Source organism: Ctenopharyngodon idella, chromosome 7 (assembly GCF_019924925.1).
Source record: "Ctenopharyngodon idella isolate HZGC_01 chromosome 7, HZGC01, whole genome shotgun sequence".
Lineage (NCBI taxonomy): Eukaryota > Metazoa > Chordata > Actinopteri > Cypriniformes > Xenocyprididae > Ctenopharyngodon > Ctenopharyngodon idella.
The window spans coordinates 7255484-7273900 of NC_067226.1; the positions used below are offsets into that span (position 1 = coordinate 7255484).

General features: G+C 38.1%; 1 protein-coding gene across 1 annotated transcript in view; it reads right to left on the reverse strand.

The window, feature by feature from the left end:
- igdcc3 (immunoglobulin superfamily, DCC subclass, member 3) overlaps positions 1 to 18417 on the reverse strand; it is an 89232-nt gene that overhangs the window by 61372 nt on the left and 9443 nt on the right. Inside the window, exon 2 of the mRNA XM_051900948.1 lies at positions 13040 to 13345. Coding sequence (XP_051756908.1) covers positions 13040 to 13345 — 306 coding nt within the window. The remainder of the gene's footprint in view (positions 1 to 13039; positions 13346 to 18417) is intronic.

Here is an 18417-nt window from a genome sequence, read left to right on the forward strand (position 1 = left end):
TGTCACAAATGGTGTGGGATGGGTTTTATTCATGTGTCTGTCAAGGTTTTTGGAATCCCTCACGATAAGTATGAGCTATACTTAGCCAAAACCACAAAAAATGTGAAACAAGTGCTGATTCAATAATATTCATCAGTGCCTCACATACAGTATATTGGACACTCAAACCACACCACACAACAAAACAAATACTGTAGGTTTAAGTGTCCTCTAATTTAGCCCTGTGAATTACCCACCATCCTTCTCTCTCTCTTTCTCTCTTAATTAGGGCTCTCTTCCTCTTAAGCACTTTCCCTCTTTCTCCCTTCTTCTCCATGCCCCATTGTGAGGCGGTCCTGACCTGAAAGCATGTGTCATTGAGCTCCATGTCAGTGGGGTGCGGTTGGGCTTCTGAACAGGAGAGAGGGGGCTTGTGGGATTGCGGGGTTGAGTGGGAGGAGCTTAGCTGCTGGACAAAGGAGAGAGGTAGGACATGGATTGCTGAGTGATGGAGAGGAAAGCCAGTGGAGAGGGAGAAAGTGGAAGGGGTGAAATCCAGAGAAAGAGCGGGGCCCCTCCCCCCATTACCCCGCACGAAGGCCCTAAAACCGCCTCTGCTTTGATGGTTATGTGTCAACACAACCTCCCCTCCGGTTTGACCAACAAAACAGCTCTCATTCAACACCCAAAATTAGTTGTTGACACACGACGGCCAGCAAAAATGTCAAATCAGATTGGAAATGTCTGAAGGGAAGCTCATAATAATGATTTTTATTGGAGCTTCCTGCTTCTTGTTCATTCTCCCAGGCTCTTTACAATCTGCCTCTTTATTGCTCTCACATTCATCTGTCGGGGTGACCGTACCCTGGGCGCTTTTATCCTTTGTTAAATCATAAAGTGAGCTGAACTGTAGAAAGCTGTATATATGTGAATATGTTGCGATCTGTTTGTGTTTATTTGCAGTTCCGTCTTCAGTCGCCCTTGGCCTCATCTCTTCTTTCAGTTTAGCCTTTCCATCTTAATTCAAGCAAATCCCCTCCAGAGTTGACAGGGTCAATTACACCCCAAGAAGGCTGAATGAGAGGGTGAGAAAGAATAAATTAATACTTAAAGCCTAAACTCTTTAACAATTGACGCTAAAGAAAAGAACAAAAGCGCATGCGTTCCGATTGATCCAGGAGAGCTGTTTGGTAATGGGTGGTGGCTTTTATGATCAGTTGCTTGGTGACAGGCTCAAGAGGAGGGCAGGAAGCAGGAATAAACTGTGCGTCACAATCCACTGTACCGTTTCCACGATTCATTCAAACTATGAAAAGCTTCCTGAGGCCCAGCTAATGAGGATCCACAAGCGAAAAGGAGAAAGAAAGAACGAGAAAAGGGAGGAGATGGAGAAAAAGAGGCAACGAAGCCATCAAAGATGAAACATTTACAAAAATAAGTGTTTCCTGAAAGGGCCATGTGATTGAGAGCTGCGGCGGGAGCTCAGCACCCGACTGTGTGCTCACAGAAATGGTCGACAAGCAAAAAGGGGAAGCGTAATTTATGGAAAGAGTGGCCGTTTTGGGGGCGGAAGGGGGGTTGTAAAGAACCTTGCTAATCACACCCTCTTTTGCGATGGCAGAGTTCTCTCTTCACACCAGTGGGCCAAAATTACCCCAAAGAGCAAATTGAGCCGGTGTCTCAAAAATGTGCACAAAACCAGAAAAGACACAAAAACATAGGGTCAAAAAAAAAAGAAAAAAAAAAAAAAAAAAAAAAGTCCTTTGATCAGTTTGAGGTCTAAGGAGCAGATCTATGTCACCTCACTTAGCAGGAGAAAGGGCTCTCCTAACAGCCTGTGCAACACTGGTGGCGTCTAAAAGGATGAAAGAGTGCTGTAATGGGTGGAAAGCCTCTTGTATGCTAAAGCAGCCCGACTGGTGGTTGGCCATTACACATCTCCCTCTTTTTATTAGACTCAATGTGCTGGCTATACAAACAGCCTGTCTGCGGTGTCACAAAGCCCTTTGGCAGCAAAGAACCAGGTACATTTATCCCATTCCTACTGTAAATGTCTCATTGAGAGATGGGAGGTTAATATACTGCTTCATTTGAAAAGACTTTAGTTTTCTTAATATACATTGCACAGAGTCACATTAAATCTCGTCCTCTCCATCCTGTTATCACGTTTCTCTTTCCTAGGTGTCTCTAATAATTTGCTATCTTCAACAGGGAAATGATTTTGTGCCTATAACACACCACGATTACGAGCAGCGTTTCCTGCGCCACTATTCAATCTGCAGTGCAACAGCGATATCATATTTCAACCAAGCGTGCAGTCTGAATTGAATGAGGTGAGATAAAAAGAAAGTGTATCGTGAATAAAAAATGCCAAGACATGCTGTTCTATAGCATAGTCTTCACTGCCAGAGCTCAATAACAAACATAAAGTGGAACAAATGACTCTTATGGGCCGTATTTTATGAATCGCACAAAAGACGCACGAGTTATTGATTTGAACCAATCTGATGAAGTCTTTACCTGAACGAACTTACTGAATCTGTCAGAGCACCTACTGCAAAAATCGAGTCTGTAGTAGAGCTGCACGATTCAGGATCGATTAAGAATCATGATTTTTTTGTTTCAAATAGAGATCACGATTCTCTCACGATTCTAAACAGACTACTAAACAAAACAACATGTAATTTACTAGAGGTTCTGACAAAATGTTAATTGCTGCAGTCAATTTAAAAATAATTAATTTAAATGATTTTTTTTTTATTTAATAAATGATTCATTGACTCACTCATAAATACTCCACTTACTGTTTCATTACTGAATGAATCAGCGTTGAACAAATCTCTTAAACAAATGATTCAAGGACAAATGCATTTAACAGTCACTCATCGCCAAAAAGTGGTGTACCAATATAATCGATACGATCGTTATTTGAAGCACCAAGTTACTTTCAAAAGGTAATTTTCTCTACTTCAATCACTAAAGTAGACATCAGTGTTTATATCTGTACTATAAACTTTTATCCCAGTACTTTTGTGATAGTTTGAATTATTGTACACAGAAATAAATTTACTGTGTGGTTGAAAAACTGTTTATGAAGCTGTTTCATACAATATCTATACATGACAACTGCTCTTCCTGAGTCAGCGGCAGTGTCAAAGGTTTAACAGACACAGGCGAATCATTGTCATTTAGAAATGAGATGGTGTGGGTGTTTGAATCAAATCACGATCTTTTAATGATTAATCGTGCAGCTCTAGTCTATAGGAAACATTGGCTTTCTTTACACAGACCTATAACAGCACATTCAGATCATCATAGAAGTGATGTAATAGAAGCAACAGATCTTCTGTACTATCTTCTGACGTACATTTGAGTGAACGGATTATCTAAAAAAAATTGTAGGTGCAGGGACGTGATTCACTCCAATGGTTATTGACTGGATGGAAGCCGATCGGCTGAATGTGAACTTACAGTCACTTGCAAGAAAGGGACAGGGTTTATGCAGAATAAATGATTGGAGAAGTCTGGCATACGTCACCAGAAGTCTGTCACTGACTGGAAGATCTAGTTATGATATTTTAATGAATTGTTCACCCTTAGATGCATTTAGAAAATAGAATGAATTTCCACTTCATGTCTACTTAATAGGAATGATGCAAAACTTAAAATCTTGTCATTTACTCACCATCATGTCATTTCAAACCTGTACAACTTCCTTTCTTTTTTTCTGTACATAAAAGGAAAATAATTAAATTAGTCTGATATGATATGAGGGTAAGAAAATCTTTATAGAGTATCTTTCTAGAGTACACTTTTCTAGCTGACTAATGAGTTTATGGTCACTGAATATGTTTTTTGAGGTAAATGTGAGTTTACGTGACATTGTTTACAAGCTGTTTTATTGACGTCTTTCCGAGGTTGAAACACTGATTGAGCTATTACAAGAGACATGATACGGATTTCAGTAAGTTGTATTGTATCTTTTAACATACCTTCAGATGTTTATTCATGTTTATTTTGCGCTGTAACTGGTATTAAAGCGGAGGAGAGGATGTTCACATGCGCTCCGTGCTGCCGCTTCTCTTTAACTGAGGCGCTACAGCGATCTGTCACGTCACATTAAACAGCACCAAAACGGTATTTATTTTTTGAATCTCATTATAAGATGGACGTCATTTGAAATCTGAGACTTTGCTTCATATCAAAAGTAACAAAGCACAAAGATTATTGCAATTTACTGGATAGGAGGAGCTACATATTCTGTTCATTCATCAACTGAAAACAGACTAGACTAATCGATTCTTGGGATTTAAGAATCGATATCAGTTCGTAAAAATGAGAATTGATTAAAATCGAGAAATCGATATTTTTTACCCAGCCCTAGTGACCAACTAGCAGTCAGTTAGTCTTACTTTTCAGTTTCAAACTAGACCAATCTACCTTTTTACATAACTGACTTTTGAAAGTTATGAAGAATAAAATTAGATGACTAACTTCTAAGACTAGTCTAAAGAGTTTACGCAACTGGCCACAGTGTGCGCCTTACAGCTATAAAATGCAATCCAACAGTATAAAAGCAAACACACAATGTGATGAAGATGTCGTAAGTCTCAGCATGAAACAAAATTTCCCTACTGTATGTTTACTAGTACCTCACACAGACAGAGCAAGATAAAATCAGATGGTGAACAACATAAAACAAAAAGCCAGAATGAAGAAAGACCCAACTTAATGTCTTCGAATACAACTATGGATTTTGCCTCATGTCATAATACGAAACCCAAGGCAGTCTGTAAAAAACCCATGTAATGTCTCAAAGATCAAACTCCATCTCCAGCAGGACATCTGTAAGAACTATTAGCGTCTCATTGATTGTAGCTGAAGGCCTGAGGGAAGTCTGCTCACGCACATGTACCAATGTAAAATGAGAAGAACGTCATTTCAGCTGTGTGAGAGTTGCCCTGTGGATAGGAGAGCGACACTCTAGTTGGCCATTAAGCCTGTTCTTCCTTTATCCTGTACGCTTCTAAAGATTCATGGATACAGAGGCCATGCCCAGAGCGCTGGCACTCTGATACTCTAGACACTCATCATTCCTTTTGAAACCAAGCACACATACTCTCTCTTACCTACATCACTTAAATATTTGTCACAGGTCAGACAATAAAAGGAAAATGTACAAAGACTCAAACAGTGGACACATGCTTCATTTAGATGGAGCTCACTATCACTGCTCAAGCTCTCAGTGCAGGGATCAAAAGGTCACTGAGTGACCTTCATATCAGTCGTGATCCTACAGCTCTGATCAATATGAAGCAAAGCTGGGGTCATTCATTATACACAAGCTGACAAACAGGAAGTGTGCGCCCAGACTATTATAACTTGAGGATGTGCTAAGAGGTCAGGTTGTGTTAATGGGGTTTGAACATGAAAGGAAAGAATAGCTGGACTTGAGTGCTGTTATGTAGCAAATACTTACACATCTATTCAGAAATACTGGCTCAGGATGTGTGAATGAACCATGTTTTTACCATGATTTTGTTTTTGTTTTGTTTTGTTTTTTGGACATGACACAATGGTATTTGCCATGTACCCAGATATTACTGTGTGTTTGGCCACGTACCACGATAAAATCTTCAAAGTGTATAATTTGTACACTAAAAGTCAGACACAATATGTGGCAAGAAACGTTAAAGTCGGAATGAGATGAACATTCATCCTATCTATTTTCTAAATGCATGTTATGATCTTATTGTGAACAATTCGTCCAATCATGTTTCATTGCTTTGACCTCGTAATTTTTAATGATCTTCCAGTGAAATGACAGACTTCTCTTTGGGAACGTATGATGGACTTCTATTATTTATCTCAAACCCTGTTCCTTTTTTTTTTTTTTTTTTTTTTTTCACATCGACTGCAAGCTCACATTCAGATCTGCCTTTGTACAATCAACAACCAATGCAGATATCAAATCAACAACCAACAATTTTTTGATAATCCATTTCACTCGGATGTACTGTACGTCACAATATGCAAGAAAAAAAAAAATCTATCACTACTTCCTTTACATTGCGACATGCATTTCTCAAGCATTAACTTTCTGTGACACTAGTGCAATTATCAAAATAAAGACTGTTTGGAAATAAATGTAAAAACAGAAAAAAGAAAGAAAAAAAGACAAAGGTTGGGCCAATGTTTTGTTGCTGTATTTGACACAATGGGTCACTAATACAAAAAGATAGAAATTCCACTTGATGCCGCTAGTTTCACAGAAATTAGTACACACTTCACCTTCAACTTTAAGAGATTATTAAGAAACTCCTCCTAAATTCTGTTGTTGTCCATGTGCTCTATTATATAAACATTTTTTTTTTCAAAATATCTCCATTTCCTTCACAAGTATCACCTTTACTCAGAGAGAAAGTCAACACTGAGCTTCATCCTGAGAAATTTATCAGCTGTTATTTCCTCATTTTTAAGGTAACTTCTTTCTAGATGTGCCATTTATTCCCTTTCAATTTAATTCAACTCCTTTAAATCTATTAAAGCACTTTCTTATTCCATTTTTAAAGGGTTAGTTCACCCAAAAATGAAAATTCAGTCATTAATTACTCCCCCTTCATGTCGTTCCACACCCGTAAGACCTTCGTTCATTTTCTGAACACAAATTAAGATATTTTTGATAAAATCCGATGGCTCAGTGAGGTCTGCATTGCCAGCAAGAACATTTCCTTTTTCAATGTCCAGAAAGGTACTAAAAACATATTTAAAACAGTTCATGTGACTGTACAGTGGTTCAACCTTAATATTATAAAGCCATGAGAATACTTTTTGTGCGGCAAAACAAAAAAACTAAATAACTTTATTAAACAATAGCTGATGTCAAAACACTGCTTCATGAAGCTTTGAAGCTTTACAAATCTTTTGTTTCGAATCAGTGGTTCGGAGCACAAAAATCACGTAATTTCAGTAAACGAGGCTTCATTACGTCATAAGTGTTTCGATTTCAATTGTTCGATTTCAAGTGTTTCGATTTCAATTTCAATTGTTCACATGACTTTGGCAGTTTGTTACGTGCTCCAAACCACTGATTCGAAACAAAAGATTCATAAAGCTTCGAAGCTTCATGAAGCAGTGTTTTGAAATCGCCCATCACTAGATATTCGTTAGATATATTTACTAGATATATTGTTGAATAAAGTCATTATTTTGTTTTTCTGGCACACAAAAAGGATTCTCGTCGCTTTTAAATATGTCTCTAGTAGCTTTCTGATTGAAAGCTACTTTGAAAAAGGAAATGGCAATGCAGGCCTCACTGAGCCATCAGATTTTATCAAAAATATCTTAGTTTGTGCTCTGAAGATGAACAAAGGTCTTACAGGTGTGGAACGACATGAGGGTGAGTAATAAATTACATAATTTTCATTTTTGGGTGAACTAACCCTTTAAATCCCACTATGTGCTCATTTTGTGTGTACCTAGATTGTACAGTATATAGATGGTACCTATAACTAATGCATTACATCAATCATTGTATGAAAATAATACAGAAAACATTCTGCTAGATAACATTATGCTTTTATCCGAGTGCTCTTCATTATGCTTGTCCACCCAGCTTTGCTTGCCAATCATTTAGTCCAACAATAGATCTTCATCTCCTATGCTATTAGATTTGCATCCCACTCTATCTCGCAGCTATTGTTCACCCATAATTTATGCAGAAAGCACACATATTCCTCTCTGGCCCTGATGAGAAATCAAAAAAAGGTTCTAAAAAGTAACTATGCGCTGACCTTTACCAATCAGAACCCCAGAGAGTGTGGGTTTAAAGGTTCACCAGTCCAGCAAGCCGAGATGACTGTTCCCTGTGGCGTGGCAGAGGCGGCGTAACTTCAGAGGCCAGCCACTAACCACTGGCCCACTGGGAGCGGAGCCAGAGTATGTACCACAACACAGCAGTGCACCGTCTACACACAGTGTGTCAGTCTCACTTCACTGTGTGCGTGCGCATGCACAAGTCAACGATCTTCACATCACACACACCTCACTGCAAGGCCAACAAATGGACTGCTGTGTTCAGATTTGGCACAGCATGGGCTGCCCATGTGTGTGTGTGCGCGCATGTGTGACAAGACCGCAGGCAGAGATGTCTTTCTGTGTCAAACAATACGGCCGCAGAGCTAAATGTCTGAGACACTGTTTTGCTTTACGGAGGCAGAATCAATTGCAAACGTATGATGCGGTCGATAAAAAGATGTTAAATTAGGCATGTCATCACTGACCACACTGCATTAAACACAGAGCTCAATATCTCTGCATTCATCTCTGCACACTGTCCATTCAGACCATATACATGACAGATTTATATGTATTCTTTATGTACACAAGCTGGCAATAAAAACAGAATCAAGATCAATAAATAGAACACACAGTTATTAATATTACTAAATTGCAATTTTAAATAACATTTTTAAATATTATAATATACAGGTGCTGGTCATATAATTAGAATATCATCAAAAAGTTGATTTATTTCACTAATTCCATTCAAAAAGTGAAACTTGTATATTATATTCATTCATTACACACAGACTGATATATTTCAAATGTTTATTTCTTTTAATTTTGATGATTATAACTGACAACTAAGGAAAATCCCAAATTCAGTATCTCAGAAAATTAGAATATTGTGAAAAGGTTCAACTTTGAAGACACCTGGTGCCACACTCTAATCAGCTAATTAACTCAAAACACCTGCAAAGGCCTTTAAATGGTCTCTCAGTCTAGTTCTGTAGGCTACACAATCATGGGGAAGACTGCTGACTTGACAGTTGTCCAAAAGACGACCATTGACACCTTGCACAAGGAGGGCAAGACACAAAAGGTCATTGCAAAAGAGGCTGGCTGTTCACAGAGCTCTGTGTCCAAGCACATTAATAGAGAGGCGAAGGGAAGGAAAAGATGTGGTAGAAAAAAGTGTACAAGCAATAGGGATAACCGCACCCTGGAGAGGATTGTGAAACAAAACCCATTCAAAAATGTGGGGGAGATTCACAAAGAGTGGACTGCAGCTGGAGTCAGTGCTTCAAGAACCACTACACACAGACGTATGCAAGACATGGGTTTCAGCTGTCGTGTCAAGCCACTCTTGAACAACAGACAGCGTCAGAAGCGTCTCGCCTGGGATAAAGACAAAAAGGACTGGACTGCTGCTGAGTGGTCCAAAGTTATGTTCTCTGATGAAAGTAAATTTTGCATTTCCTTTGGAAATCAGGGTCCCAGAGTCTGGAGGAAGAGAGGAGAGGCACACAATCCACATTGCTTGAGGTCCAGTGTAAAGTTTCCACGGTCAGTGATGGTTTGGGGTGCCATGTCATCTGCTGGTGTTGGTCCACTGTGTTTTCTGAGGTCCAAGGTCAACGTAGCCGTATACCAGGAAGTTTCAGAGCACTTCATGCTTCCTGCTGCTGACCAACTTTATGGAGATGCAGATTTCATTTTCCAACAGGACTTGGCACCTGCACACAGTGCCAAAGCTACCAGTACCTGGTTTAAGGACCATAGTATCCCTGTTCTTAATTGGCCAGCAAACTCACCTGACCTTAACCCCATAGAAAATCTATGGGGTATTGTGAAGAGGAAGATGCGATATGCCAGACCCAACAATGCAGAAGAGCTGAAGGCCACTATCAGAGCAACCTGGGCTCTAATAACACCTGAGCAGTGCCACAGACTGATCGACTCCATGCCACGCCGCATTGCTGCAGTAATTCAGGCAAAAGGAGCCCCAACTAAGTAATGAGTGCTGTACATGCTCATACTTTTCATGTTCATACTTTTCAGTTGGCCAAGATTTCTAAAAATACTTTCTTTGTATTGGTCATTAGTAATATTCTAATTTTCTGAGATATTGAATTTGGGATTTTCCTTAGTTGTCAGTTATAATCATCAAAATTAAAAGAAATAAACATTTGAAATATATCAGTCTGTGTGTAATGAATGAATATAATATACAAGTTTCACTTTTTGAATGGAATTAGTGAAATAAATCAACTTTTTGATGATATTCTAATTATATGACCAGCACCTGTATGTTGATGTAAAATATGACCTGGGAGAAAAGCAGAGAATATTTACCTAAGCAAAAGAGTCATTACTACTTTGTGTTATCATAAAATATTTATTTATTTTATGTAAAAGGTATACATATTATTAGTGCTGTCAAAAAAACAACAACTAATTAATCACATTTTTTGTAATTAATCATGATTAATCCCACCTAACATTAAAGTTAATATATTTTTAGATTGTAATAATTTCACATTTAATCTCCAAATTAATGTAGAAACAACATAAAGACAGTATATTTAAATATTTGATCTAGGAAATCCAGAATCAAAGCAGTTATCAAACACTTCACAGTCTTCACTGCATAATTTAGATTAAAATATATGAATTTTTATTAAAGCTACAAAGGTTATTCATTTAAGAGCAGTGAGTGATTTTCTTTCTCTTTTGTTCTTTGATTAACATTAATGGCAGACTGTAGCAGGTTTATGAGGATGCTGTCACTTTAAAGGATTAGTTCACTTCAGAATTCAAATTTCCTGATAATTTACTCACCCCCATGTCATCCAAGATGTCTTTCTTCAGTCAAAAAGAAATTAAAGTTTTTGAGGAAAACATTCCAGGATTTTTCTCCATATAGCGGACTTCAACAGTTACCAAGTCCCAGTCGAGGAATAAAGGTCTTATCTAGCGAAACTATCGTTCATTTTCTAAAAAAAAAAAAAAAAAAAAAAAAAAAAAAAATGTATATACTTTTTAACCACAAATGCTCGTCTTGCACTGCTCTGTGATGCGCTATGCACTACGTAATCACGTTGTTAAGGTCACGCATGACGTAAGCGGAAGTACCGCGGTAGGGCGAAAACCTTCATCTCATTTTCTCCTCCAACTTCAAAATCCTTAGACATCGTTTTACCTTTTTTCATAAAGGGTGTTTGACTTAGTCTTTGCCCGATTGCTTTGTACACACTTGCTCGGTACTTCCGCCTACGTCTAGCGTGACCTTTCCAACATGATTATGTAAAGAGTGGCGCATCGCAGAGCTAGTGCAAGACATTTGTGGTTAAAAATACAATTTTTCGTTTTTTTTTTTTTTAGAACAGGACAAATCGTTTTGCTAGATAAGACCCTTATTCCTCAGCTGGGATCGTGTAGAGCCTTTCGAAGCTGCACTGAAACTACAATTTGGACCTTTATATGGAGAAAAATCCTTAATTTTTTTTCGACTGAAAAAAGAAAGACAAACATCTTGGATGACATGGGGGTGAGTAAATTATCAGGAAGTTTTAATTCTGAAGTGAACTAGTCCTTTAAGACCTGCCGCACATGAAGCGGATCAGCATCCTATTTTCTGACAACTCTTTGTGTTCAATTAAGAGTTTATTTAACTCATTTAAGTGAGTTACTCGAAAAAACTGCCATTTTAGCATAATTTTGTGTTTCTCTTCATTTCACTGCGTTCTCTTGTGTCTTGTCGCGCTTGAATGGTTCAAAAGCATTTGCATGAATGAGAGCATGGTCATATAATGTAACGCTAGCTAAAGGATGACAGAAAAAAGGATGCTGTGTTAATTGCGTTAAATATTTTTTACGCGTTAAACTTCAAATATTAATTGCAGGCATTAACGTGCTATTTTTGACAGCACTACATAATATTTATATTTTAATAAATAAATAAAAATAAACGTGTTTGATAAAATAAAGTAGTGATGCCTCTTTAGCTTAGGGAACAATTCAAACATTTTTTGCTTTTCTCCAAAGTTAATCTTTGAGTGTAAGGTAACAGGTTACTGTAAGTAATCATTGTGTGAAGCTGAAGAGAAAGGACCTGATTGCTAAGAGCTTATTCCTTCTGAAGCACCATATAATAACAGCAAGAGACCCTGAATTCCTCACATCATCACAAAAACACACTTTCACATTAGCACTGCAGTGTGCTTTCAAATTAACACTTGCCTGACATCCATTTAATGACCAACTCTGCTCTCCCCTCGGCTACTATTTACAGCTATGCCAACACAACTACCTCCTGCTAACCGCTAAAGAGAACATAAAGAACCCTCCATAAGGCCCTTCTGTTTTCTTTCTTCATTTGCCCTTTATATTTACCCAGCATCTGTATGAAAAGATCAAACACATTTTGGACGACATGAGAGCGGACAAATGATAATAAGTCATCTTTAGTTGCCACAAACACATGCTGAGTTTATGAAAATCCAATCATAAGCACAATACAGTAACAACGTTTCAGCACTGGACGGGAACAAGGCCCGATTCATACGGGGCCACGGTGGGTATGGACGGCTAGAAAAGAAAATTTATCCTTGGTGCCTGTGACCAGCAAGCGGGTGAACAACAGCACTCCAGATTATTGTGACATCGACAAAAGCAGAGGGAAAAGAGCACAGCATGGCCGGGTTTAATAGTTAAGTTCAATACAAGAGGCAGAGATTTAGTAATATAAATCACAACACAAGCACGACCGGGAGCGCCACAGCAGCGCACAAAAGGCAGACTGGATCCTACAAGCCAATTTATCTTCAGAAATAGAAGGAGCCCATTGTCCATATATCAAATGGCCTGTCCCAGCCCCCTGTGTCCCTCATGTTCAGTTCATCCAAAGTTAATGTAGCCTGAGTCTACACCATGCCGTGCTTTAACACTGTGCGCTCTGTGAAAGACTCTGCAAATGAGCTGGCAGTGGCTTCTATCAAACTCACTTTAGCTTCTCGGGACAATCTAACAGCACCAATATCTGCTGGCAGTGGTGTATCTAGACATTTTTCACAGTGGCCCATTTGGGGGCGGAGACATGAGTGCCATGAAACATAACCTGCCATCTCTCATGAGGATTATAATAATAATAATAATAATATTTATTCAGTATGTACTGTAAGTGTAATGTAAATGATGTTTATAAAAAATGATTATTAAAGACAGATAATATAATATAATATATCTCTCAATTACAACACTCTGAAATGCTACTTACTAGCAGCCTGAACTCTGGCTTTGCGGCTCAAGACCAGCCCAAAGAAATTTTGGGCTATGCACTCATAGTCTCCCTCATCAGACGAGCCATCAGACTTGGTCTTCTGGAAATGACCAATCAGAAGTGAGCCATTAGCAAACATGACGTAGTTTTGGTCCTCCACAATCAGCGCTCCGTTGCGTCTCCACTGCGTGGTGATGGGTGGGATCCCCTCCACCTGACAGTGCAGCATCAGAGGTTGCTCCTGAACAGCGATGATGTCACTGGGCTCCAGGGTGAATGACAGCTCGCCCCCAGATGTCATACCTAGTAGGTACAAACACACACGTACACACAAAAATGCACAGAGATTAAAAACTGCAGAGAGCTTTGCTCAGAGTATTACAATTTAAAAGAGCGGTTGATTATGATTTAACTTTTTTAACTTTAGTTAGTGTGTAATGTTGCTGTTAGAGCATAAACAACATCTGCAAAGTTACGACGCTCAAAGTTCAAAGCAAAGGGAGATATTTTCTTTGAAGGACTACAACAAATGGTTGGTAGGGACTACAACAAGCTTCTTCCCGGGTTAGTGACATCACTAACCCTAAAATTTACATAAACCCCGCCCCCGAGAACACGCAACAAAGGGGGTGAGGCCATGATATTGCATTACAGTAACACAAATGCAATAGCATGTCATAACAGCAAGATGACAACATAAGTTATAACTGTAATTAAACTAAACTACACCTGTTCTATCTTCATGCAGCATATATTCTCTGGCTCTGTATGATCTTACAACAGTTCCCACACGAGCGATTTATAAATTATCATGACAGAATATGCTAATGAATGACTTTAAGATATCCCACATCATCTACATAAATTAAGCAACTAACCATTCAAAAACATCCTGTTGCATTCTACGTTATTATTCTTCTTGAGTCTCTCCATCATTGTCCAACTCCGGTTTGAACATAAAAGGCTGAACAGTTTCTGACATTTTCAGTGAGTCTGCGTGAGGTAATCGGCGCTGCTAACAGGAGCTCTTGAAACTCCGCCCTCTTCTTGGGAGCAGCAGCTCATTTGCATTTAAAGGGACACACACAAAAACGGAGCGTTTTTGCTCACCCTCAAAAAGTGACAAATTTAACATGCTATAAAAAATTATCTGTGGGGTATTTTGGACTAAAACTTCACATACACACTTTTGGGACATCAGAGACTTATTTTATTTTATTACATCTTCTAAATAACCAAAGGAATGAAATGCTGAAATTCAAAACTAATTATGGGCTATATGAATAAGTAATATGGACTATACTAAAAATTCTCTAAAATATTTTAACATGCACTACCTTTCAAAAGTTTGGGGTCAGTACAATTTTTTTTATATATATTTGAAAGTCTCTTATGCTCACCAAGGCTGCATTTATTTGATCTAAAATACAGTGAAATGATCAAATATTATTACAATTTAAAATAACTGTTTTTTATTTGAATATATTTTAAAATGCAGTTTATTCCTGTGATTGCAAAGCTGAATTTTCAGCATCTTCAGTGTCACATGTTCCTTCAGAAATCATTCTAATATGCTGATTTGGTGCTCAAGTAAAGTTTCTTATTATTATCAATGTTGAAAAATGTTGTGCTGCTTAATATTTTTACAGGATTCTTTGATGAATAGAAATTTCAAAACAACAAAATTTTTATGTAACAATGTAAAAGTCTTTACTGTCATTTTGACCAATTTAATGCATCGTTGCTGAATAAAAGTATTAATTTCTTTTGAAAAAAAAAAAAAATCTTACATTATCTATAAAGAAAGCTGCTATTTAGGAACAGATAGAGGAGGGAGGAACATTTCTGTTAATCATTCAAGTGGGCATAATTATCTGCTGATGTCAATCTCAAAATGGCCAAGTAAAAGTCAATTAATCTGCCTGGGAGATATCATATATCATGTATCAATAGAAACAGTGCCATGAATCTGCAGTGAACTTGATGGATAGTCATACTTTCTGTCTAGATCAGTAGCGCAGTGAAATTTTAAATGTCTCTTTGATTTAAACCGAATGTATTTCACTGGCATATGTGTGCACGTTTGTGTGTAAAGCTAGTGTACTATTTGCGAGGGCCTGTGCATTTTTTCCATCCATCCATCCATCTTCCAAACCATTTTTCTTATAGAGTCGTGGGGATGCTGGAGTTTATCCAAGCATCTCAGGCTATAGGCAGAGAAATGCTCTGGAAAAATGGCCAGTCCATCACAGCATAACATTTTTATTTAGTCTAAATATAAAACAAGAAGAAAGTGAGACCTACTGCGACTATTTATTTTCATTATTACTGTACTTCAACACTAACAGTAAAATAAACACCACCACATTATTGTTACTATTTATTTATTTATTTGACCTTTTGAAGATAGCGAATTATTTCTGGGTTCAGCTACACTCAGACCCTTCTTGGCTGCTTGCTCTGTTTTGGATGCTGATGAGATGGTTCGTCCCTAACAGTTGGTAAATTAGCTTACACTACCAACTTTGGCAACCAGCTTATGCAGAAAGACCATGGTAGACCAAGTTCACCAGCAAAGTTTTTCTAGTTCATCAGCTAGACCAGTACCAAATCAACACTAAACAACATACAGTAAGATGGTAGACAGGTAGAGTGTGGATAGAAATCACAGCAGAAGAGATATAGAGAACATACTGTATGGAGAGAAATAGAAAAAGAATACCCTACTTTCCTGTTGTTATCTAACATCTTTAGATGAAGTTTACTAGGCCTGTCACGATAACTACTTTTTGTAGTGCGATATATATTGCAACAGAAATAATTGCGATATGCGATATTATTGTCATTTTAAGACCATTTTATACCACTGAATATATAATCATAATATAACAGCATAATAATGCAAGTAGACCTACACACTTTCAAATGACAATGAACTTAACTCTTAAGAATATTTAGATACTGGAATTGAAGCGTCAAAAAAAAATAAATAAAAAAAATAATGTTGAATAAATAATAAATAAACCTTTGCTAACAAAAACTGCAAAATAACAAGTAGAAAAAAACACTTGCAAATGCACAAAATGCACTTATATGGAGATTTTCCATCTACAGGTTTTTCCCCGACCTTATTTTCTCAGTAAAGTAAGGGTGCACGCTTTTGTCAGATGTCCATATGAACAAAGACAGAGATTTAGCAGTCAGATATGGCCTGTTGAGTTATCTGTTTTTATAGAGGCGTGTTTGAAAAACTTCTTCAAGCGAGCGCCGCGTCATGCACGAGATGCTGCGAAAGACGCGAGTGCAACAGTCAAACACATTTCCATGGAAAAACGGAGCAGTGGAATGCAAAAACGCGTTCTCTATGAAAACAAACTAGATACTCGCGACTGCCGCGTCCTGTGTGAAACTAGCTGTGAGCGTGCACCATTTCGCGCTGTCATGTTTATATTTGCTCCAGTGGATTGCGGAAACTGAGTGCATTTGCACTTATTCTTCCAAACTCTCTGTAGTTGTCAGGAAAACACTATGACGACTCGAATGGCGCATTTTCCCGCTTGTCAATGTCAGCTCTGTATGAGCTTTCGCTCATCGGAGAGCAGACGAAATGACAGAGGCAGCACGATCGGCAAAATATCGGTGACATTTATTTTTGTGTAAACATAATGGGCAATATTTCGCGTCACCAAAAATTATCGAGGTCATGTCCATATATCGTGCGATAAGTCGATATATCGACTATCGCGACAGGCCTAAAGTTTACATCTACACCCCCAACCCCCCAACAAAAAAACAAAACAAAAACAAAACACTTCACACACCACACTAAAGGCCCGTTCACACCAAGACCGATAATGATAACTGTATTACCTTCCACACCAACACACAATAACATTCAGTTTATTCTAAGCATGCACTGCAGTTTTGCCATCTACCGCTTTAAATGCTCAAGCTCCTTAAAGCAGGATGGATTCTGACTGGCTGTCAATGTTTTTATCATTCATCAGCTGGGAAAAAAAACATTCTGAAAGTGATTCCATCGATATTGTTCCTTTATGCCATTATCATAATCGTTGTGGACTCTGCTATTCTTTAAAGTGCCCCATTATGCTCTTTTAAATATTACCTTTCATGCAGTGTGTAATATAACTGTTTGTGAATGTAAAAGGTCTCCAAAGTTTCAAAGATCAAAGTGCACAATAAATAAAGTTACTGTCTCAAAAAAATAATCGATTTTGACCTGCCGAAAAAGTCATAAGTAATTCCAATCTTATTTCTGTAACTTACATACATAATAATGTAACAAATTTGCATAATGCCCACCTATGGTCTTAATTGGCTGCCCACGAACAACGTCTGCTTTTACCCACCCTCAAACACTGTAGCTGGTCCGTGGTTTTCTGACGCCGTTTTCTGCTCTGCATAAGCAATTTTTTTTTTTTTTTTTTTTGTAAACACCTCGAAAGGATGAGGATGTGAAGAGTCAGTGGTTAAAATTACCACAGTGATACAACAGCAGTATAACCTTTGGACGACTGCTTCTCAAATTGCCGTGAGGCCTAAATGAGATTTACAAAACACTTATCCATTAAAGATGGGACAGTACCCACTTTATTTGGACCACCTCGCTCCTCAAAATCACAACAAGTATGATTAATTACAGATGTATATATATCTTCTACCTGGTGTTTAAAATACGTAGTTTTGTGTTTTGTATATACCTCCGGCTAACCAGCTAACTCACACTATTACTGTCTTACTGAAATACTTCAGCTAATCAGCTGTAGGTCTTCTATTACCTAAAATGCTGATGGTAGGGGAATTACAGTTGCAACATCTCAATGTACGACAAACTGAGTAGCGTATCGCTGAGAAACATCCTGCTCAAGTCATCCTTGCGATGGAGGTTCGTGTTGAATAACTAGTTCTTCTAATGTTTCATCATCGGACTCGCGCTCGGATTGATATGGTAAAATCAACACCATCATTACTGTCTTTACAGTGTGTACAATCGTTGAGGATTTAGGAAGCCTCCAGAGCTGAAGCTGTAAGTGGTAGACCAATCCCAACAGACTGGGCCGTCTGACCAATCAGAGCAGCGTAGGCTCTCGGAAAGGAGGGATTTAGAGAGACTGAATCTTCGGACGAGCCGTTTGAGAATCTTTAAAAAAATGTGGTGATGTGCAATGTATATTATGAGAAAATCAAAGTGTTTTTTTGACCTTTTAAACCGGTTGTAGGAGAACTCCAAAACAAAATTAGGAACCTTTAAAATAGTTTAATAGGGGCACTTTAAAATTTAGATCCTTGGTGTAAAAAGGCCTTAAGTCTCACTAAATGTTCCCTTTTAATAACAATGTCCTCCAGCAGATCAG